The following is a 24,704-nucleotide window of genomic DNA, read 5'->3' as shown; positions in this document are numbered from 1 at the left end:
AGCGCTCCCACATTCGCCAACCATTCCTGCAGTTTGGTGACTCAGAGACCGCAGGCCAGTACCGGGTCAAGGACCACAGGTTGGAGACCCCTGTCCTATATCATTTCAGACAAATGGTTGTTCAATATCTTTTTAAAAACCTCCAATGTTGGAGCATCCACAACTTATGGAAGCAAATCATTTCACTGATTAATTGTTCTAAATGTCAGGAAATTACTCCTTAGTTTTAGGTTGCTTCTCTCCTTGATTATTTTCCATCCATTACTTCTTATTCTGCCTTCAGATGCTTTGGAGAATAGGTTTGTGGCAGCACATTATATACAATGGATGTCACCATATTTTTGGGAATTCTGTCCCAGAAAACATGATTATGAAGTTCCATTGTGGGACTGAAAATATCTACACCAAGCATATCTTAGAGAAAGACAAGTATTTTCATCCTATACTACCCCTGTCTCCAACTTTATTCCATTATTATTATTATTATTATTATGGATCATCGCACAGTCAGCCAGATGTTCAGACGGGATTTGGCATTTTGTCTACCTATCGAGTCCTTACCCAGGACCTGGGATAGGCAGATGTGGATGTTTGATGGTATTACAGGTACCATTATTATTATTATTATGGATCATCGCACAGTCAGCCAGATGTTCAGACTGGATTTGGCATTTTGTCTACCTATCGAGTCCTTACCCAGGACCTGGATAGGCAGATGTGGATGTTTGATGGTATTACAGGTATCGTCGCAGGATGGAAGCAGTTCCTATAAGGCCGCCTTTTGCAATTGACTAATAGCGAATTTGTCAATGCCAATGGTGTTCAAAGTGGTGCTCCAGTTGTTTTGGGATTGCACCCAAGGAGCCTATCACTATTGGTACTACCCTTGCTTGCTTTTGCCACAGTCTTTCTATTTCTATTTGTAGGTCTTTGTATTTTGTTATCTTCTCCAGTTCTTTCTCGTCTATTCTGCTGTCTCCAGGCACTGCCACGTCCACTATCCAGACTTTTTTGTCTTTCTTATCGACAATTGTTAAGTCTGGGGTGTTATGTTGCAGGTGCTTGTCTGTTTGAATTCTGAAGTCCCAGAGCAGTTTAATTTTATCATTTTCTATGACTTTCTCTATTTTATGATCCCACCAGTTTTTGCTTACAGGCAAATGATATTTTTTGCAGATCTTCCAATGCACCATTGTTGCTACTTTGTCATGCCGCTGCTTGTAATCAGTCTGTGCAATCTTCTTGCAACAGCTTACCAAGTGGTCCACTGTTTCTTCAGCTTCTTTGCATAGGCGGCACTTACTGTCTGTTGCTGTCTTCTCAATTTTGACTTTGTATGCATTTGTCCTTAAGGCTTGGTCTTGTGCAGCCAGAATTAGTCCCTCGGTCTCTTTCTTCAATTTTCCTGCTCTTAGCCATTGCCAGGTTTTATTATTATCTGCTTTCCCAGCTATTTTTTTCATGTATTGGCCATGTAGTGCTTTGTCTTCCCATGCCTCTATTCTGTTCTTCATTTGGTCTTTCTTGTAGGCCAGTTTGGTCTCTCCAGTAGTTAGTAAGCCTTCCTGATATACTAATTTCAGTGCATCTTCATCATTGTTCTTCAGATATTCTTCCAAAGCCATTTTTTCTTCTTCAACCATCTGATGTACTTGTAGCATTCCACGCCCACCTATTTGCCTTGGTAGATAAAGTCTATCAATGTCACTGCGTGGATGAAGGGCATGATTCATTGTCATTATTTTTCTGGTCTGCCTATCCATTGCTTTTAGTTCTGCTTGAGTCCAGTCCACTATTCCAGCTGTGTACCTAATGACTGGAATTGCCCAGGTGTTGATTGCCTTTATGGTATTTCCTCCATTGAGTTTGGACTTTAAGATCTTCTTCACTCTCTTGATGTATTCACCTCTAATCTTTTTCTTGACTTCAGTGTGCTTGATGTTGTCAGCTTGAAGGATACCCAAGTATTTGTAGTACTCTTCCTCATCCAGACTCTTAATGTTATTTTCGTGGGGCATCTTGATTCCTTCAGTTTTCACTACTTTTCCTTGTTTGATAGTAAGTGTGGCACATTTGTCCAAGCCAAACTCCATAACAATATCTTGGCTATATATACGGACAGTGTTGAGTAGCGATTCTATTTCAAATGATATTTTTCCATACAGCTTCAGATCATCCATGTAAAGGAGATGGGATAGTCTGGTAGATGTTTTTGATGTTTGATAGCCATGTCCTGAGTTATTCAGTATTGTTGACAGAGGAAACAGTGCAATAACAAATAGTAATGGTGAAAATGAATCTCCTTGAAATATTCCTCTCTTGATATTTACCTCTCCCAGCCTCTCACCATTGATCTGCAACTGTGTCTTCCATTGTGCCATTGATCTTTGCACAAATTTTCTGATGTTTCTACTGACTCCTGTTATTTCTAGGCACTTGATTATCCAATCATGTGGCAGAGAGTCAAATGCCTTTTTGTAGTCAATCCATGCCACATTCAGGTTGGTCTTCCTTCTCTTGCAGTTTTCCAAGATCATTTTGTCTATTAGGAGTTGATCTTTTGTTCCTCTGCTATTGGGGCGGTTTCCTTTCTGCTCAGGTGGAAAGAGATTGTTTTCAACTAGATGCTGTTGTACTGCATCAGCTACCACACCATTTAGTAATTTGAAAGTTGTTGGTAAGCAGGTAATTGGCCTGTAGTTGCCTGGTGTTTCCTCTTTTGCTGGATTTTTCATTATTAGGTAGGTTTTCCCAGTTGTTAGCCACTTTTCAATTTCTCCTCCTTGTAGTATATTGTTGAACTGCTTGGCAATGAGTGGGTGTATAACAGTTAGATGTTTTAACCAAAACCCATGCAGTTCATCTTCACTTGGTGCTGACCAATTTTTGATTTTCCTTGCTCTTTTTTCTGCCATTTTTGTTGTTATTACTAGTTCTTTCATTTCAACTTCTGTTTTATTTGCATCCACCTCTTTTAACCAAGCCGCATCCTTGTTGTATTTCTTTGGGTTATCCCATATCTGCTTCCAGAACTGCACTGTTTCTTCCTTGTCAGGTACTGACTGATTCCTTGCAGTTTCTCCATTGATGGATTGGTAGAAACGTTTCTGATTGGATTGAAATTGGAGGTTCTGCCTATAGTTTGCAATTCGAGCTTCATATCTACTGATTTTCCTGGCTATAGCTGTTATTTGTTGCTTTATTATTTCCAGTGCTTCCTTGATCTTCCTTGTTTCTAAGTGGTATTTCTTGATTAGGTATTCTTTGGTCTTCTTGTTCTTCAGCTTCTTTTCTTTCATCTGTTCTAGCTTGCTTGCATGTGATCTTAACTTGCTGATCTTATTTTCTAGTCTAACCTTCCATTTTTGTGGTGCACTGTTTGTTTGTTTTTCTTCTTTGTTGATTTTGCATCCCAGGTATTCAGTTATAACTGCAGCTGTGCTGTACATTAGTTGGGTTGTTTTTTGCAGTAAATTGGTGCTTATACTTGTTATTGCAGTATTTGCATCTTTTAAAGCTTGTGCAACTGTTTCTTTGGAACAACCTTCAATGCAGGCAGCCTTATTCTGTTGTTTTTGTTCTGTTCTAGATGCTCAGTTATTCTTTGTTTCAATTCTTTTATTTCTTTAGTTAGAGGGTTTTGTTCTTCCTGAGGACGGGGTGCCTGATTTCCAAATGAGAACAGTTGTATATCTCTGCTGGATTCCTTCACTGCCAACTCCCCCTGGTTTGCCTCTACATTCTGAATTACTTCTGGTAAGGTTTTGATTTCTTTGCCCTGGGTAAACCTTTGCAGTTCGTCCAATTCTGTTTCTGTGAATACTTTATTTCATATTATAAATCTGCATTGAGTTGCTAGTCTCTGTTCTGTTATTTCTGATTCTGGATGTTGTTTTTTCCAGAACTGGTGCATTCGTTTTAGATATCCTCTTCTTGTTGGACTTGATCTGTAGTAACAGATCATTATTTCTTTGTTTTCCATCACTGTGTATCTGCGACGGGTAAACACCTTTTCTTCCAGTAGTTCTGCAGCTGCTGGCCCTGGTTGCTCAGCCAACAATCCTAAGTCCTGTAACCAATTTTTCACCAGATATCCAGGAACTCCAATATCTAGCGTGGACCTTGTTAACCCGGGCAACATCCGAGCCGGTATGGCATTCTGAAATTTACGTCTCACCATATTTTTTATGGAAGAGACACTCTTTGTCTGACTCCTCTGATGAGACCTGTCCAGTGAGGTTGAACCTCTGGCATAGCTCTCATCTTCCTCAGAGTACACAAGCTCCACAACCACATCAATGTAGTGCCTCACTGGGGGATTATTATTATTAACCCCCAGTGAGGCACTACCTTGACGTGGTTGTGGGGCTTGTGTACTCTGAGGAAGATGAGAGCTATGCCAGAGGTTCAACCATATTGGACAGGTCTCATCAGAGGAGTCAGACAAAGAGTGTCTATCCCATAAAAAATATGGTGAGACGTAAATTGCAGAATGCCATACCGGCTCGGACATCGCCCGGGTTAACAAGGTCCGCACTAGATATTGGAGTTCCTGGATATCTGGTGAAAAATGGGTTACAGGACTCAGGACTGTTGGCTGAGCAACCAGGGCCAGCAGCTGCAGAACTACTGGAAGAAAAGGTGTTTACCCGTCGCAGATACACAGTGATGGAAAACAAAGAAATAATGATCTGTTACTACAGATCAAGTCCAACAAGAAGAGGATATCTAAAACAAATGCACCAGTTCTGGAAAGAACAACATCCAGAATCAGAAATAACAGAACAGAGACTAGCAGATCAACGCCGATTTATAACACGAAATAAAGTATTCACAGAAACAGAATTGGACAAACTGCAAAGGTTTAACCAAGGCAAAGAAATCAAAGCCTTACCAGAAGTAATTCACAATGTAGAGGCAAATCAGGGGGAGTTGGCAGTGAAGGAATCCAGCAGAGATATACAACTGTTCTCATTTGGAAACCAGGCACCTCTTCCTCAGGAAGAACAAAACCCTCTAACTAAAGAAATAAAAGAATTGAAACAAAGAATAACTGAGCATCTAGATATTAAAATATCATGCTAGATATTTTTGACAAGGGTTCTTTTTCTTTTTACATACAAAATAAAAAAATAGAGGAACAATATTGTTAAAATTAAACTTAGCAGGTTTTATATATGATCAGATTAATTCTTGTGTAGCAACAGCCACATGAAAAAATAGGAATCTACAAGGCTACATTCAACAGCTATATTCTAGCACCTGACTAAGAGAGATTTATAAATAAGAATCATGCCTAAACCAGTTTTGATTCTCATCTACAGTGGAAAAATTTTAATGTGAATCTCTTGAATTCAATCACATTAAAAAAAAACCTGAAAGGTTTCTTTCAAAAGAGTACTTGCTTTCCACGCAAGGATCCTTCTGGGTGTTCCATAAAGTGGAGAAAAGGCAATTCAGGATATATAGTAGACACAAATTCTCCAATGATTATACCATTGGAGAGGACAGGGAAATTAAGCTTAAAATGTCTTTTGTCACCACACATGGGGTTAAAGGTCTTGCTGAAAGAAGCCTGGAGGATAAGGACAGAGAGTAGAAACACATGGCAAAGTCTGTGAGTCCTTTTGAATGCCAAAGGAATTTGGCTTCAATCACAGCAGTGCAGGCACATATTCATCACAGCACTTAGCCTGCAACAATGAAAGAGAGTCTCTTTATGCATAACTAAAGTTGTAGATTACAATAATTATCAACTGAGTGATTCATAATGCAACCTACTGAGCCTCATGAAGTTGTTGTTAATAGTAAAGTTAAACTGTTAAGTGTTTAAGTGTTCTGTGCTTTCCCCCCAAAAGAAGTTTAATTAATTAATTCTGACAATTATGAGGTAGTCAAACCCCTTTCCCAAAGCTACTCAACTATTTTTCCAGTTGAAGAAATTGTATGTTCCAAGCCCATCTCTTGGCTACTCCTCATCAAGCAAGCAAGAAATGATCTTGGGGTCATAACAGATTTGGGGAACCGAGTCTTGCTTTCCCTATCCAAAGAAAGCAATGCTGGTTAGAAGAGGAAGAGATAGTTTAATAGTCAGATAAATTCTCCCTTCTCCTCTCAACAATGTCCTAATTCATAAAAAATACTTATTTCTTCTGCCCATCGCTTTGCTGAAATGGTCATATTGGAAAAAGAAACTCTATAGTTTTATTAGAACTCTCTTCTAACAAAAGGCCAATTGGATGAACTGTGGAGAATGGAGGCCACTTTTTAGGCACCTGCTACTTAACTCATTAAAGTTGGGTGCGGCTGTTCCCTCCCCCTGGACTCCTGGGCAACTTCCTGTCTCCATTTTTTCCTGTTCATTGTTGAAAGAGACAGATAGAGCTGCTGACTACTGCTCTATCATGGTGGCTGAATAGTTGTCTGGAAGGCTTTGATCTTGATGCACTTTGAAAGAGGTGGTGAGTTTTGAGAGAGGGATCTCATGCATCGTTGCCTGAAGCAGTGGAAAAGAAGAGGCTTGGTCATCTATCAAAACTCACCATCCTCTGTGAAGGATGAGGAACGGCAATTCTTCTTTCAGCTTGAAATTAGGTTCACTATGACTAAACCATATTTCTATAGGTCCATCAGGTTGGTCTTATAGTCACTGTTTTTCTAAAAAAAAAAAAACCTTCTTAAAATGGCAAAGAGATATATTAGGTAGGCACGTTGCTTTATATTATTCCAAACTCTTACATTGCTTTTATTGAAAAAAGAAATACAGAAATTTCAGTGGCTTTAAAAATGGCATATATGGAATAAATCATGCATTAAATACAATAGAAATAATAACATTAAAATAAACCAGTTTAATTTTATCACTCAAAAGCTTAGTGATCATACAGATATAGTTGTATAATTTTTTGCATAGCAGCAAAGTGCTAGTTTGACCAGTCCCTTCTCTTAGGAATTAGTTTCCATGAACGAATGAAGTAAAGTATATAGTGGTACCTTGGTACTCAACTGCTTTCAAACTCATCAAATTTGGTAGTCAATACATTTCGACATGAACATTTTGTGCTGGTATTCATTGTTTGTTTGATGCACAAGCTTGAACTTCTTGGCATTGGCTGCAATTATTCCTTATGAGAAAACATTGTTTGGTACTCGTTGTTTTTAGTCCTCATCATGCTTCCCTGAACAAATTAACAATGATTACTAGGGTACCACTGTATTTGTCAGTTGTTAGTTTGATTTTTTTTGAAGAAATATAAAGAATAATTATCTCTTCTTCTATTCTTTTCATTTTTTGAGAATGCCACTATACTGACACATATTTCCACTTTGTCACGTAAACACTCATTTTATCTTTAACATGTTAGAATGGAAGATTTCAGCATCTTACCAAAAGATAAAGTAGAAGCACAGGAGAGATGTAAAGATGTTCTACAATTTGGCCACATCTAAATAGCTAATGTCATTGAGGGGTATAGTGACCTAGAGGTAGAGCTCTCTTCTCATAATCAGGAGGCTGTGGGTTTGATCCTATGCGTAGTGGCAGATATTTCTCTCTCTGGGCACAATGAGTAATTGTCTGCTGTGAACTCTGCATAGATATCAGGAAGAGCATCTGGCCAGTAAACACTTGAGTTCCATTCAGTTACCTCAACTCAACCCTGATGCAAGGGATTGCAAGGTTGTTAAAAGAAAAAAATTAGCTAATGTCATTATATAGAGCAGGGATGTCAAACTGCCGGCCCCCGGGCCAGATGCATGCTAGCAAAACCGCACCCACCCCATTACCGGCAATGGAAAAATAGTCACAATATGTCATGACATGTCATGTGATGTTGTGAGTTTGACACTGCTGATATAGAGGAAAGATATATTAACTGATTTTAAGATGTTTGTTCTCCAGCTTCATGTTTATATTTGTACTGAAACTCAAGGAGTCACAAATTAGTGGCAAATGAGGACCCAGATTATTGGGGGCAATATGCAAGTGATGCTTACATGGTAAACTGTGCAGAGAGTGCTGAAATTGCTATGGAGCTGTATACAAGTTGTTGCATTCAAAAATGGAAGAAGACATCGATTCCTGAATAAAATATAGCTATCAAGCTATGAAGCTATTAAGTCAGGCCATCCTAATTACTTCTGTACTTGAGGAGATTTTCTGCCTGGGTATTTCAACAAATAGTGATTTGTTATTAGCAATGTCACTAATAAAATCTATATAGCTTTATAACTTTATAGCTCTTTTTATAATAGAGTGTAGCATTCTGAGGCATTTGCAGTTTTCAAAATTTTGAATCTGATCCCCATCCCCTGAAATTTAAAATATGATATAAAAAGAAAATATGTTGGAAAGAGGACACCAATAAATACATGACTATAAATCATATTAGCATTTTATTGTAATATAATATAAAGAAGATAATATCTTATTTAATAAATAAGACTAGTTTTGGACATCCTAGCCACTATATTTCTGAGTGTAGTTTTCCATTTATGGATCATAGACAAAGACGTCTTCATCCAGAAAAAAGAGTGCACATTTTTCTTGGTTATTGCGTGTTTGTGAAGTTTCTTACATTAAGAGCCCTGGTGGCATAGTGTTAGAAGACAGTATTGCATACAAAGTCTGCCTACAGCCTGGAGTTTGATCTTGACGAGGCTCCAGGTTGGCTCAGCTTTCCAATCTTCTGAGGTCTGTAAATGAGGACCCAGATTGGTAAGGGCAATATGCAAGTAATGCTTACCTGGTAACTGTGCAGAGAGTGCTGAAATTGCTATGGAGCTGTATACAAGTCTAAATGTTGCTTTCAAAAATGGAAGAAGACATCTATTCCTAAATAAAATTCTTTGACCAATCATCTGTTATGTTTTCTTCAGCCAAACTAGGAATTAGGGCAGCATTTACACTGCACTTGAAACCACACTAGTCTTTTTCCTAACTAGCTGCTCTCTGGTATTCAGCTCTGGTCTCAGCATGATAATATAGCACTTGGGCATAAAAATGCAACCTAATAAGCCACCACTTGAGGCCAAGATAGAGAAGACCTCCACAGCCACCATGGATTTCCCCTTAGTGCTTAAGTAGGTGGGCACAAAGGAGACCCAAACACTGCAGAAGACCAGCATGCTGAAGGTGATGAGTTTGGCTTCATTGAAACTGTCAGGCAACTTTCGGGCAAAGAAGGCCACCACGAAGCTGATGAGGGCCAAAAGCCACATGTAGCCCAGCACAACATAAAACATGATCTCTGAGCCTTCGTTGCATTGCACTAAGATCTCATCCAATTGGGAATGCATGTCCAACTCTGGGAAAGGAGGAGAAAGGATCAACCACACAGCACAGATGCTTGCTTGAATAAGTGAGCAAAACACAATGACTGAGACAGACAGCCTTTTCCCGACCCACCACCTCATGCGGTTTCCTGGCTTTGTGGCTATGAAGGCCAGAACCACAGTGATGGTTTTGGCTAACACACAAGATACTGCGATGGAGAAGACAACTCCAAAAACTGCTTGCCGGAGGAGACATGTGACTATCCCTGGGCATCCGAGGAAGAAGAAAGAACAGAGAAAACACAGCAGAAGTGAGAAAAGCAAAGTGCAGGTGATATCCCAATTGTTGGCTTTGACAATGGGAGTATTTTGGTGGCGGATAAATGTCCCCATCACAACAATTGTGATTACAGCAAAAGAAACAGCAAAGCTAGTCAGGATTTCTCCCAGGAATTCTTCGTAGGATAAGTAGGCAATAATTTTGGGAATACATTGATGGTTCTTCTCATTTGGATATTGTTCTTCTGGGCACCTCTCACATTGCTTGGAATCTAAAAACCATAAATACACATTGAATTGATATTAGGTTTTAACAATTATTCCTTGCTGAAACAGTTTTTGGAATCTTCACACATAAAAGTATGGTTGTATTCTGAGCAAGTTTCCATATTACCACTTGAAACTGATAAGTAGAATTGGCTTCATATAAAGAAAATAAACCTCTTTCAAAAATTGTGCCTTAGGAAAATCTTTTTAAAAGTTTATTTAATATGCCATGTTTCTTGAAGATGAGATTATACACCTAAATAAAGAAAAGCTTCTATTTAAAAAAGGAAGAAAGAAAACAAGGCAGGTGAGAGATCCCAATCAATCTATTCTTGTATTTAAAATTATATTTAAAAACCCAAGCTTGATTAGAGAATAATGTATTTTTAAAGAGATATTACCGTAGATCTCTTTTTCTTACCAACCATGGTGGAAATGCTTTCCTCTGAACATTGGACACAGTCATAGCAGCAAACCTGTTTCCCCTCCTTAATTAATTTCCGGTACCCAGGATAGCAACTTTCTACACAGGTGGCAGAAGGTGGTGTCTAATGGGAAAAGGAAGAATAAATAATTAAGAAGAATTATAATCTGGCTTTTACTCAATCAGTCAGCAGTCATTCTCTGTAAATAAATCCTAAAGCAGTCATTTTCTTGTAAGTTCTTTAATGCAAAATTTTGAATTCCTAGAACTTATTGCTAGATTCAGTCAGAATAGAGGTAAAAATCTGAACAGTGTTCTAACTGCTATTGAAAATTTGGATAAAAATCCCTTCACAATCCTTACATCACACATAAGAGAATTTGAAATGTCCTGAAGAGGGCCATGGAAGAATCTCTCACAATCTCTCTCGATTATGGGGTGCCTCAGGGCTCGGTCCTGTCCCCCCTCCTTTTTAACATCTATATGAAACCGCTGGGTGAGATCATTCAGCAACACGGGGTGAGGTATTATCAGTATGCGGATGATACCCAATTGTATATCTTCACCCCGTGTCCTTTCAGTGAAGCAGTCGACGTGATGTGCCGGTGCCTGGAAGATGTGAGGGTCTGGATGGGGGTGAACAGGTTTAGACTCAACTCTGACAAGACTGAGTGGCTCGGGTCTTGCCCCCCAAGGGTCATCCTGATGGTCCATCAATGGTCCTGGGGGGGGTAAACATACCTCCCTCAGTGCAAGTATGCAACTTGGGTGTCCTCCTGGACTCACAGCTAAATTTGGAACAACATCTATCGGCTGTGGCCAGGAGGACCTTTGCCCAGGTTCGCCTGGTGCACCAGGCCTTATTTGGACCGGGAGGCTCTACTCACGGTTACTCATGCCCTTGTCACCTCAAGATTGATTTACTGTAATATGCTCTACATGGGACTACCCTGAAGAACATTCGGAGGCTGCAGTTGGTTCAGAATGCAGCCTCGAGAGCGATTGTCAGTGCACCAAGGTACACCCACGTGTCACCTATCCTCCGCGAGCTGCACTGGCTTCCTGTGGGCCTCCGGATGCAATTCAAGGTGTTGGTTATCACCTTTAAAGCCCTTCATGGCTTAGGACCAGGTTACTTACAGGACCGCATACTGCCGCATATTTCCCAGAGACTGGTGAGGTCCAACAGATTGGGCCTCCTTTAGGTCCCGTCGACCAGACAATGTCGGCTGGCAGGCCCTCGGGGAAGGGCTTTTTCTGTGGTGGCTCCGAAGTGGTGGAATAAACTCCCCCCCGAGATTCGAATTACTCCCACCTTGCCGGCCTTCAAGAAAGCAATTAAAAGTCTCCTGTTCTGGCAGGCTTGTGGTTGATGTCCCAGGGGGGGATGGGACACGATTGGGACATGCTGTATGAATGCACTCATTTTTACTGTTATATTTATTGTTTTAATTTTGTATGCCACCCTAAGTCCCTAGAGATTGGCTGGCATATAATTTTTATTAATAAATAAATAAATAAATAAATAATAAACTTAATGAGCAGTCTTAATTTGAAAAATAATAAGAAATAAACTTATAGGAGAAATGTTGAATTTCTAAGAATTTTGATTGGTAATGACATCCATATTTAGTCTTCCTCACTTCCTTGAGCTGATGGCAAATATATTCCTTCGTAGCATTTGTTGTCCTTTTTCAATTATCTCTGTGTTGCATTGCCATTGGAGAATGGTGTCCTGCTTCTCCATGTATAATAAATGTAGTCACAAATGAAGGCCAATATGTGTGTCCCAGGATAATATTGCAGGATCCAATCTGGGTCAGTCTCTGGGACCCGAGGTTGTATTCCAAGCTTTTGGACTTGTGTTGGAGCCCATCTTCTAGGAATTTCTCTCTAACACAGTATGTGCTGTTCTGTGTGTGGTATTTATAGTGCCTGTGGTAAGTGGCTTTTTAGATGTTGATGGCTGGCTTTTAAGTCATTAACTTGTGCTGCCCAGCCCTCACCTTTTAAGTACTAGGCTAAATGTAAATCATCACTCCTAATGACTGACCAGGGCACCAGGCTTCAATCACTTCCCTGGCTGTTTTTATGTCTGCTTGTCCAACAATCTTAAAAGTTGAAAATTGAATGCAGTGTGAGGCTACCAATGAGTTCGGGGCTCCTCATCTGATGAATGTCAGGAATTCATGCAGGAGAAACAGTCCTGCATGAACTAGAACATCATGTATTTCATAATTACATATCTAAATTCTGGTGCCGCTATGTGGATGAGATTTTTGTCATCATCAAGAGAAATGCACTTAAAGATTTTTGTGCCATTCTGAACTCTATCTTCCCCAACATACAGTTCACAATGGAGGAAGAAACAGCTAGGCAATTACCATTTGAAAACACAGAAGATGGAAGCCTAGAAACCACAGCTAAATGTCTATGGAGATTCTCAGTCATGCAGGTCATTATTATCGCAAATACTTTTTTATGAGACAATAGGACTCTGTTGTTTTTCTTTGAAGACCTTTTGCTTCTCATCCAAGAAAAAGCAATAGTTGCTTGCATAGCTTTATGGGCGGGATTTCTAACTTTTTATTGGGGAATTGTTATGTATGTATCCAGACTTGGTTTCACTCTTGACCATGCCGATACTTTGGAACTAATAAACATGTTCTCTAAGGAAGTTTCAAGCCTTGGAGTTCTGCTTTATTTGTCTCTGTCTCGGGACCATGACAGAATCATTACAGAAACAGTCCCGGGTGAGCTAGAACACCATTCATTTCAGAACTACACACCTAAATTCTGGTGCTGCTACGTGGATGAGGTATTTGTCATCATCAAGAGAAATACACTTACAGATTTTCATACCATACTGAACTCCATCCTCCCTAATATACAGTTCACAATGAAGGAAAAACAACTAGGCATTTGCGATTTTTTGATGTACTTGTAAACACAGAAGATGGAAGCCTAGAAACTAGAGTTAAATGTTTATGGAGATTCTCAGTTATCCAGGTCATGGTTATCCCAAATATGCTTTTATACAAGGCAACTGGACTTTGTCATTTTTCTTTGAAGACGTTTCACTTCTCATCCAAGAAGCTTCTTCAGCTCTCGGATGAGAAGTGAAATGTCTTCAAAGAAAAACAAGAAACTCCAGTTGTTGCATGAAAAAGCAACTTTGGGATACCTAGAAACCATAGTTTATCACAAGGCCACCAATGTTCCACAATTCTGAATTTCAACAGCAACCATCCACTGTCACACAAAAAGAGTTGCATCAGAACACTATATGGCAAGGTGAAAAGTCACTGGAATACCCAGCAAGACAAACAGCTGGAGAGCAGATACCTACAATTCAAGCAGAATGGGTGCCCACAATCATTTGTCGTAAGATGTCTGTGGAACACGGTGGGGAGAGAAGGGAAGTTATAAGACCAACCACATGTAACAGCCTGACATATATCCAAAGCATTTCACAAGCGGTAGAATGCAGCTTCTAAGATGTACAAGGGGGCATTCCCACTGCAGATGCTACCATACGAGAACAAGTTATCCAAATCAGGAAAGTAAATGCAGGTGTGGTGAGCGCAAGACTTGGGGTGATGGTCAGCTTTGGTAGATGTCCAATTAATCTCTCCTATTCTGTGATGAGCAATAAAATAGGATAGCACATTAGTCCAATCTTGCCTGTATTTCAAAATGCATAGTATCAGTGCCTGCTGAAAAGCTATTCACTTCTGTAAAGCAGTAAATTTACTATACTTTTTCAAAGCACATCACTTGAAAAAACCACTATATCAAAATGGCCAGCCGCTGTCCCCAGATTTTTGAATTGGTTATGGGAAGGAAAAATTGTGAGTGGCAAGAGAAACATGCCTTACAAAACTCCAGGGAGATGGGATGTGTAGGTTAGGCTGAAGTGGTAAATAGATGTGCTGACCTTTTTCATGCTTTGGTTCTGAAACTGATTCAACCATTGACTAAACAGTCAGATAAACCCATTAGTGGGAAAGTCCTCTGGACCCAGATGGTCCATAACCCCAGCCAGCAAAGCTCTCTTTCCACACAATCTGAAAGTATAATGTAGAATTGAGAATTGTTTCATTTTTCCAGGATACAAAATTGTTCTAATATCATTAGATTTCAAATGACCTTGGAACCACTGTGAGTTTACTTGTTTAAAATTCCAGAAATTGAGAAAATATCACCATTTTAGTTGGTTTTTTATAATCCACCTGCTTAAATTTGGGATTCCATACAATGGCAGTTGTATTAATGGTGAGGTCTTCCTTCTGAGAACTCTGAGGTTCAATATGTCCAACTTGGACCTTCTGAAAGGATCGATTGGGGAAAGTAATCAAGTTGATGATATCGTATGCTGCTGCCAGGTTTCCATTCTCATTGAAAGCTATTTCTTCCCCAGCACTATTGTTGAAATGGAGGTTTTTCAGAAATAAACGAAGCTAAAAGATAAGAGAGATAAAGGAGAAATTAATGCTAATAGTAGGCAATAGAATTTACAATACTATGCTGTGATTTACCAAATGGTGCTGAGCTTGATTTTTAATGAACTTCCTAACATTTTAGTTAATATTTTTTTATGTTCAAATGCATAATTCTACTTTGCAGGAATATGTTCATATTTTTTAAGTTTAAGTAATTAATATAGATTTTGTCAGATAGATTGCTCTTCCAAATTTTGCATTTCATGAGAGACAAAAATTATTGCTAAGAAATATAATAGAAAAAAAGGAATATTAAAATAATAGAATTGGATATGGTGGAATATTCAAAGAATTTTTAGAAGGAGGGTAAAATTTACCCCACAATTGTTTTTATTAGGTATTGTTACAGATTGTGATACTAAAGATATCACATTGATGTTAAATTTAATCACAGCTGCCAGGTTGTTAGTAGCACAATGTTGGAAGAAGGAATCTCTGCCTACCTTGCAAGAGTGGCTTTTTAAAGTTTCTTATCTGGCGGAAATGGCAAAGATTTCGGCTTTCCTGAAGGATCAATCTCAAGAGAAGTATGTTGTGGTATGGAGGAAATGGATAGATTTTATACAACACAAGATGGATATTAAAAAATATTATTTAGCTTTTTAATAACTTATATTGAAAAGCCAATTTTCTTGAAAAGCCAAATATTTTTTTATTATTATTATTATTTTCTTCTTTCCTCTTTTCTATTTCTCTTTTTTATATATATATATATATATATATTATCTTTAATTATTTTATAACTTGTTTAAGTAATGTATTTAGATTTGTTTATAGTTTTATCTCTTATATTGAAAAGTTAATTTCTTTTTCATGTTTTTTATGTATTTCCTTTTTTTTCCTTTTTGGTATTTATGTCTTTTTTTTACATATATATTGTCAATTATTTTGTAATTCGTTTAAGTAATGTATCTAGATTTATTTATATTTTATATTTTTCTTAAGATTTTTTTGAAGAAACTCTAATTAAGCCTATATCCAGCTCTGGGATAGTCGGGGGAGGAAAGGGGAGGGTTGGGGAGGGATGGGGAAAATTGTTTTGTTTTTGTATTGCAAAATTTTAAAAATTTTCAATAAAAAAAAGAATAATAGAATTGGAAAGGATCTTGCAGGTCTTCTACTCCAATCCCCTGTTCAAGTAGGAAGCCCTAGATCATTTCAGACAAATGCCTGTCTTATACCAGAGCTCCCTATTCTTTCCAGGTTGGCAGCCCAGAGGGAAAGGGAAAAGCAGGGAAATGTGCAAGTGCGCATAGGCATGGACAAACAAGCACGTGCATGACAGCGGCACTAGGACCCACACACCTACGGCTGTGCTGTTTCATGCCGTCTGCACGCCTGTGCAAGCAGGCTGCTAGGGCCTGCAAATGGGCTGCTAGTGCCCATGTGCATGCACAAATGGGTGGCTAACACTTGCATGCATGCACAAAAGGCCACTAGCACCTGCATGACACTGGCAGCAGCCCTAGCGCTCCCACACTCGCCAACCATTCCTGCAGTTTGGTGACTCACAGACCGCAGGCCAGTACCGGGCCACGGACCACAGGTTGGAGACCCCTGCCCTATACCATTTCAGACAAATGGTTGTCTAATATCTTTTTAAAAACCTCCAGTTCTTATCCAGAGATAAGAAGTTTAAGTTTAAGTATTTAATTTAAGTATTTAAAAGAGTATTTAGTTTTAATGGTATAATGAATGTTTATATGTTTATTTTTGTGTTTTAGGATAAAGAAAGAGGGAGAGATTAGATTTTATATTGTAGATATAGATATTTAAAGAAAGTAATGTTTAAATTTGTGTTTTGGAGGGAGTTTATAAAGAATGATGGATAATAATATAAGTATGATATTAGAAAATGTTTAGAGTATATTATAATGTGTTTAATGATTGTAATTATTATTTTTTAGAGAAGATAACCTGTTTAATTTAATGTATTTAGATTTGTTTAGGATTTATATGTGTTTTAAGTTTTTGTTGTTGTTTTTTTGAAAAATTTTAATTAAGCCTGTACTCAGCTCTGGGAAGGTTGGGGGAGGGTATGGGAGGTCTGGGGAGGTGGGGGAGGGTATGGGAGGGTGGGGGGGGTTGGGGAAGGGATTTGTTTTGTAAAATTTAAAAATTTTTAATAAAAAAAAGAAAAGGTTGAAAAGCCCTGATTTAATCCATTCTGGGTTGGCTCATTCTCAAATTAGCAAAAACAACCAGATATTTAATCCCACTATCAGAAGAGGAATAAACAGTAAGGACTGGTTACTTCTCCCAAATGAGTAAAAAGGCCTAAATTGCTTGTAGCTGGAGTGCTCCAGAAAAGGAGTAAGTTAGTTATGATTTAGGTAGAAATAAAAAAGTAATGAACGGACTATAGCCTAATTTCTTTGAAACAAAATATTTATCCACGTCATTCAAAAATGGGAGAAGTGAGTCTCTGGAGAATGAATTTGATAGGCAGACTTGTAGTTTCTCAGGGAAAAGGAAAAAAAAATCCTTTCTGTCATCTTACATAGTTTAGACGGAATGGAATGAGTCCCTGGTTTCAGATTCAGATGAAAAATATTGCTGTTATGGTTAACCATCCATGTTCTTGCTGGATAAAACATTTTCGATTCTTGATGTACTTCGAAAACACTAATTTTCAGTACTGCATCATATCTCCATTTAAATGTCATATCACTGATGTTCCAAGTGACCGTTACTTTTCGTTACAGCAGTAACCTATTTCTCCTTCCCTCTAGCTTTTCATTTTTGAGACAAGTCCACTTTAACAATAACGTTGGAGATGAAATATTTCTCGATGAAGAGAGGGATTTAGCGATAGGCTATGACCTTATCAATTTGGTGACATTTCCCAATGAATCTTTCCAGAGAGTCCAAGTTGGAAGAATCGATCCCAGTTTTCAACTTGGAAAAGAATTCATCATTAATGCAAGTGCCGTTATGTGGAATCCCACGTTTCATCAGGTTGGAACTGTTATATTTTCTTACGCTTAATATCAGTATCATTTGAGTGGTAATCTGGAGAACAACAAGGAAATTTGTTGAGAGGGCTGAATTTAGAAAATATATTGGGGAAAAAGAAAAATGCAGAAAGAGTTACCAACGTCAGATAATTGTGAAATTAGGAATCTTTCTAAGATATTAATAACCTGATTCATAATTTCTAAAATCTATCTGTTCCAAATGTATGTAATTCAGAATTACCAGCGAGAGGAGAAAACTATTTCTTGTTCTATAGACTCTTTTTTTCTGGACAATATTAACAGATGGTGCCAAAATCCACCTGTGTTGAGAGCTGCCATCCTGGACAAAGCAAACTAATTCAGCAGGGGAAACAAATCTGTTGTTATGATTGCATTCAGTGTCCTTCAGGGAGGATCTCAACACAAATGGGTAAGTGTAGAATTCAGATCTATCTAGGAAAACATACAGAAATTTTCTATTTTGTGCTTTCTCCCTTACATACATCTAATGACTTTATTAAGGTTTATTATCTTCAGTAGTGTATTCAAAGGCTATTCTTATATTGATTTGTGCTTTTAAATCAGGGACCCCAACCCCCAAGGTGTGCCTATTCAGAACTGGGCCATGCAAGTAGTGTGCAGGCATATGTATGAACACGTGAAGCTCCATTTGTGTGAGCTTTGTGCACCTGCTGCTCATGCAAATGGAGCTGTGTGTGCTCACCCATTGTTTGTGCAAAACTATTCCCTCTCCCCACCACTGCCGGTGCTGTTACTGTTCCAGAAAGCTGAAAAGATTGGGGACCATCAATTTAAAAGACTTTTGTAGAGTTCAATACTAACTTTTCTACATCAAATAATATATAAAGAGCAGGAAGTATGAAAAATATTAGTACAAAGTTCAAATACTGAATTTATGCTTGTGATCTTCAGATGCAGATGAATGTGAGTCTTGCCAAGAAGAACAGTATCCTAACACAAATCAACAAGAATGCATTCCCAAAGTAATGACTTACCTGTTCTATAAAGATGGCCTGGCAACAGCTCTGACATCTTTGGCACTTTTTCTTTCTCTGACCACACTTATTGTGATTGCAATCTTCAGGTTACACTCGAACACTCCCATTGTGAAAGCCAACAATTGGAGCCTCACATGTATCCTGCTCACCTCTCTGCTGCTATGTTTTCTTTGCTCCCTCTTCTTCATAGGAAGACCTAGCAAGGAAACCTGCCTTTTAAGGCACGCTGTGTTTGGTATCACCTTCTCTGTTGCTGTTTCCTGTGTACTGGCCAAAACAATCACTGTGGTTCTGGCTTTTGTGGCTACAAAACCAGGGAACAAGATGAGGAAATGGATGGGAAAGAGGCTAGCAATCTTGGTTATTGTGCCTTGTTCTTTGATTCAGATTGCCATCTGTGCTGTTTGGTTCGTGAACAAGCCCCCTTTTCCAGAATTAGAGAAGCATTCCCAAGTGGGTGAGATCTTAGTGCAATGCAACGAAGGCTCAGAGATGATATTTTACATTGTGTTGGGCTACATGGGTCTTCTGGCCATTGTCAGCTTCACAGTGGCTTTCTTTGCCAGGAAATTGCCTGACAGTTTCAATGAAGCCAAGTTCATCACTTTCAGCATGTTGGTGTTTTGCAGTGGTGGATTTCCTTCATCCCCACCTACTTGAGCACCAAGGGCAAATTGATGGTAGCCGTGGAGATTTTCTCCATCTTAACCTCTGCTTTTGGTTTATTGTATTTTCCTTCCCAAATGCTATATTATTATAATACATCCTGAATTAAATAAAAAGGAGCAAATGGTAAGGAAAAGGAATGATTGATACTGCATAAGAAGAAGCTAAGATTTGTAGCTTCAAAATAAAGGCACAATGCCAGGGTAGACGTAATGCAGACAATCTCTGAAAGATTCTAAAGTGAGATTGGCTCATTTGTTAGCTGAAAAATTGAGAATGGTTGAAGGCTAATTGTGTGCTTTTTGCTGAGTAAGATTCGTTCTTCATTTTGTTTAATATATATATTATTAAAAGCTTTAAAGTAACATAAAAACTAACATTAAGAAAAAAGAAAAGAAAATACAATAGTGCAGAAACAAAAAATAAAAATAAATTTAAAAAGGAGCTTCAAGTTTTTTTTTGTTTCAATGATTAAATGAAAATTATTGATCAAATTAAGATGGAAATTGGCCAAGATTCTTTGTAAAGCAGATAGTTGGTAGCTCTATTAAAGAAAATAGTTCAGTCTTGTGTACAGGAAGTTTATCAATTGAGATATTTTGCTTTCAGTTGACACTAGGAGGTGATTGCTATTAAAATTAATCTAATCCCACAAAAATAAAGGAAATCCAGAAAGATAAGAGGCTGTTGGTTATACGGTTCAGGTCTTCTTTTTGAGAAAAAGGCGGGTGAGGCAGGAGAATTTTGCATAAACTTTTCTGGTGTGCCATTTATACTTATTGCTGATTTGGGATCCAATGCTCATTATCAGTTGGTCTATTGCAATGGACTTACTTGGAACTGCCCTTCAAAAGCATTTGGAAGCTGTGTCTGGTTTTCAGTGCAATTGTATTTGTCATTTTTTATTATGAGTATACTGGCCCACATTAAAACTGAAATTCTGTTGCCTGCTCTCCAAAGAAAGCATATATCTATCCATACACGTGCATAATACGTATATACACATGATATACAGTGGGGCAATTGTGCAAGTTCTCCCACTTAAAAAGATGAGAGAGACCTGTAATTATCATCATAGGTAGACCTCAACTATGAGAGACAAAATGAGAAAAAAAATCCAGACAATCACATTGTCTGATTTGGAAAGAATTTATTTACAAATTATGGTGGAAAATAAGTATTTGGTCAATAACAAAAATTCATCTCAATACTTTGTTATATATCCTTTGTTGGCAATGACAGAGGTCAAACGTTTTCTGTAAGTCTTCACAAGATTGGCACACACTGTTGCTGGTATTTTGGCCCGTTCCTCCATGCAGATCTCCTCTAGAGCAGTGATGTTTTGGGGCTGTCGCTGGGCAACACAGACTTTCAACTCCCTCCAAAGGTTTTCTATGGGGTTGAGATCTGGAGACTGTCTAGGCCACTCCAGGACCTTGAAATGCTTCTTACGAAGCCACTCCTTCATTGCTTGGGTGATGTGTTTGGGATCATTGTCATGCTGAAAGACCCAGCCATGTTTCATCTTCAATGCTGATGGAAGGAGATTTGCATTCAAAATCTCACGATACATGACCCCATTCATTCTTTCCTGTACATGGATCAGTTGTCCTAGTCCCTTTGCAGAGAAATGGCCCCAAAGCATGATGTTGCCACCGCCATGCTTCACAGTAGGTATGGTGTTCTTTGGATGCAACTCAGCATTCCCTCTCCTCCGAACACGACGAGTTGTGTTTCTACCAAAGAGTTCTACTTTGGTTTCATCTGACCATAGGACATTTTCCCAATCCTCTTATGGATCATCTAAATGCTCTCTAGCAAACTTCACATGGGCCCGGACATGTACTGGCTTAAGCAGGGGGACACGTCTGGTACTGCAGGATCTGAGTCCCTGGCGGCGTAGTGTGTTACTGATGGTTGCCTTTGTTACGTTGGTCGCAGCTCTCTGCAGGTCATTCACTAGGTCCCCCCATATGGTTCTGGGATTTTTTCTCACCGTTCTTGTGATCATGTTGACCCCATGGGGTGAGAACTTGCGTGGAGCCCCCGATCGAGGGAGATTATCAGTGGTCTTGTATGTCTTCCATTTTCTAATTATTGCTCCCACAGTTGATTTCTTCACACCAAGCTGCTTGCCTATTGCAGATTCAGTCTTCCCAGACTGGTGCAGGTCTACAATTTTGTTTCTGGTGTCCTTCGACGGTCTTCACCATAGTGGAGCTTGGAGTGTGACTGTTTGAGGTTGTGGACAGGTGTCTTTTATACTGATAACAAGTACAAACAGGTGCCATTAATACAGATAATGAGTGGAGGACAGAAGAGCCTCTTAAATAAGAAGTTACAGGTCTGTGAGAGCCAGAAATCTTGCTTGTTTGTAGGTGACCAAATACTTATTTTCCACCATAATTTGCAAATAAATTCTTTCCAAATCAGACAATGTGATTGTCTGGATTTGTTTTCTCATTTTGTGTGTCATAGTTGAGGTCTACCTATGATCACAATTACAGGCCTCTCTCATCTTTTTAAGTGGGAGAACTTGCACAATTGGTGGCTGACTAAATACTTTTTTGCCCACTTTTTTCCCCATTTAGTGGAAAGAGGAAGGTTGAGAGTTCACAACGTTGATACTAGATGGAACAAAAGTGAGACTGAATCTGGACGTTCTGTTTTGGATACCCAGAAGCCTCCTCCCAGAAGGTAACAAGGAAAACAGGTTATGAAGTGGATGTGTAGTGTCCCAGATAATATTGCGGACTCTGCTCAAGCAATGCTTATATGCTATGTCCTGGATTGAAGGAAGGGAACTGCCAATAATCTTTTCTGCCATCCTCACCATTCTCTGCATAGCCTTCCAGTCTGAAGCAGTAATGCTTCCAAACCAGACTGTAATGCAATAGGATGCTCTTGATCAAATGTTGGTTGTCATTTTTAAACTTCTACATGATACATAGTAATGTGCAGGGCTGCCTGTTTTCAGTGGTGTCACAGTTCTGGCAGGTTGGGAAATTCTGGATCCATTTTGTGAAACAATGATACCGAGTGGGATCCTGGACATATGTCTTCTGTACTGTGAAGCTTCTTTCCAAAATTCAGATGGTCCCAACCATTTGGACTTTCTAGAAATCTTGAAGACTTGGTTCCTTCTTCAGTCATTGGGGCTAGAATATTGGTGGAGTCCTTTAATGGAGGTGGAAGTTGTTTAATTCTTACATGCCTTGTAAGAGACTCAATTGATTTTTAAATGATGTTTCCAATGGTGTTTATATTTTGCTTTTATATATACTTTATTAGCTGCTCAGATATATTTGTGTATGGATGGGAAGCTATATAAGTTTGCTAAATGAATACAGATTTAAATACTAACAGGATTAGATACCTTGTTCTATTCATGTGACAAAGCATTAAGAATTATATTGAGAGTTTGGTTACTACTTTTCAAGGGAAGACTCCTGAAGTTGGGCAAAGATTTTTTAGAGCAGGATGGGACAATCTGGAGAACTTTTGGTAGAAAGTTCAAGATCCCTGTTTGCGTGCAGTGGTGACAGGGTCCGAGATTGCTCCTTGTCAGCTCAGTGAAAGTGTTCTCTTCCCATCTCTGAACCTGCATACTTTTCCCCCAGTATGGAGGAGGACACAGATAAATCCATACTGTCTAAACAATGGACAGGCATGGTGTTGGTGGGATTATACAAGCCAGATCTCTTTATCCTGCACTGTCATATGCACCTGCCTTCTCACAAGTCCTCTGCTGATGGAACTGCTTTTGAACATAGGCTTAACTCATTTCTTGAATTGGAGATTGACTCAGAAGCCTGGGGTTTGAAACAAGCATTTAGTCAAGTAGCCAAGAAGTGCCAGGCAGCTTCCGTTCCTCTGGAGTAACCTGATGGGATGAGCGATGAAGCATGTCAGTTTTTTTTCTTCAATAAAACTGCCAGTGTTTGTTGTATTTTCAAAGAAACGGTAAGATTGTCCTCTGAAGAACTTTTGAGTGCATTTTTGGCCATGTAACTTCAGAACACAATTCAGATAAAGCAATAAACTCTGCTTCCGCTGTTGAAATAGCAACAGTTGTTTGTTTTCCGGACTTTCATCCAATCAGAGTCCCTCCAAACAATATTATAATCCCAGAATTTGATTTCCTTGTATTTATGTCATTTGCATAGTCACTATCGACATAACACTTTAATTTCAATTCCTCAGTAATCTGTATTTGAAGACCCAAATTTATAGTTCCCTTTAAATATCTGAGAACCCTTTTTACACCCATCCAATGTAACTTTGTAGGTGCAGCAGTAAAACCACTCAAAATGCTTACTGCGCAAGCCATGTCTGGTCTGGACCACTGTGACAGATATAACAAACTCCCTTTTGCTGAGTGATATATCTCTTGATCACAGGTTTCACCTTTGTCCGCACTTAAACTATTATAAAAATCTGCACTCATGGGTGTGGGAGCAGTATTGCAATCTTTCATATTATATTTCTCCAATAACTGCTCAATTTTTCTCCTTTGACTGAGAATATAACCACCTTTTTCATTTTTCTGTATCTCTACACTGAGATAATTTTTTATTTCTCCCAAATTCTTTAATTCAAATTTCTTTCCTAATTTATCAGCAAATTCTTTGACTTGTGATGCATCCTTTGCGATGAAGCAAAGATCATCCACAAATGATAACAGTAGACAATTCCCTCCTTGTAACTGTCCAGTATATATACAATTATCAGCTTTGCAACTTTTAAATCCAAGATCCTTTAAAGCAGTATCTAAACAGATATTCCAGTTTCTGGCTGACTGCTTCAGCCCATAAATAGCCTTGTTTAATTTATATACCATGTTAGGTTTTGCAATTTCATATCCTGGTGCTTGGATCATATAAATTTCTTCCTCTAACTCAGCATTGAGGAATGCAGTTGTGATATCAAAGTGCCAGATTTTATGCTTATATGCCACTGCCAATGCCAGTGCTAATCTTATACTCTCACTTTTCACAGTTGGCGCAAATACTTCATCGTAGTGCACATTCTTTAATTGTGAAAAACCTTGTGCCACTAACCTGGCCTTATACTGTACATCATTATTTGGCAATACCTTTTTTTTATATACCCACTTACAACCCACAGCTTTGGTTCCCTGTGGCAAAGTCACTGATTTAAATACTTCATGGTCTCCCATGGATTTCATCTCTTTATCCATGGCCTCCTTCCATTTTTCTTGTTCAGCTTTTGGTAATGCCAATACCTCTTTATAACTTCTTGGCTCATACCACACATTGCAAACCTTTACCTTGCTAGCAGAATACCTGTCAGGCGG

General features: G+C 38.7%; 1 protein-coding gene across 1 annotated transcript; it reads right to left on the bottom strand.

Annotated features, from left to right (window-relative positions):
- Positions 1-8,901: 8,901 nt before the first annotated feature.
- LOC120298515 (vomeronasal type-2 receptor 26-like) lies at positions 8,902-10,355 on the bottom strand (the record flags this gene model as incomplete). The annotated part of the gene is made up of 2 exons (XM_039322316.1): positions 8,902-9,824; positions 10,241-10,355. Coding segments are annotated over 2 exons (1,038 nt in total), but the record flags the coding sequence as incomplete, so codon positions are not given.
- Between the last annotated feature and the right edge of the window lie 14,349 nt (positions 10,356-24,704).

Source organism: Crotalus tigris, unplaced genomic scaffold (assembly GCF_016545835.1).
Source record: "Crotalus tigris isolate CLP2741 ecotype Arizona unplaced genomic scaffold, ASM1654583v1 scf7180000023944.220044, whole genome shotgun sequence".
Taxonomy (NCBI): Eukaryota; Metazoa; Chordata; class Lepidosauria; order Squamata; family Viperidae; genus Crotalus; species Crotalus tigris.
This window is presented reverse-complemented; position numbering and strand designations above follow the sequence as displayed.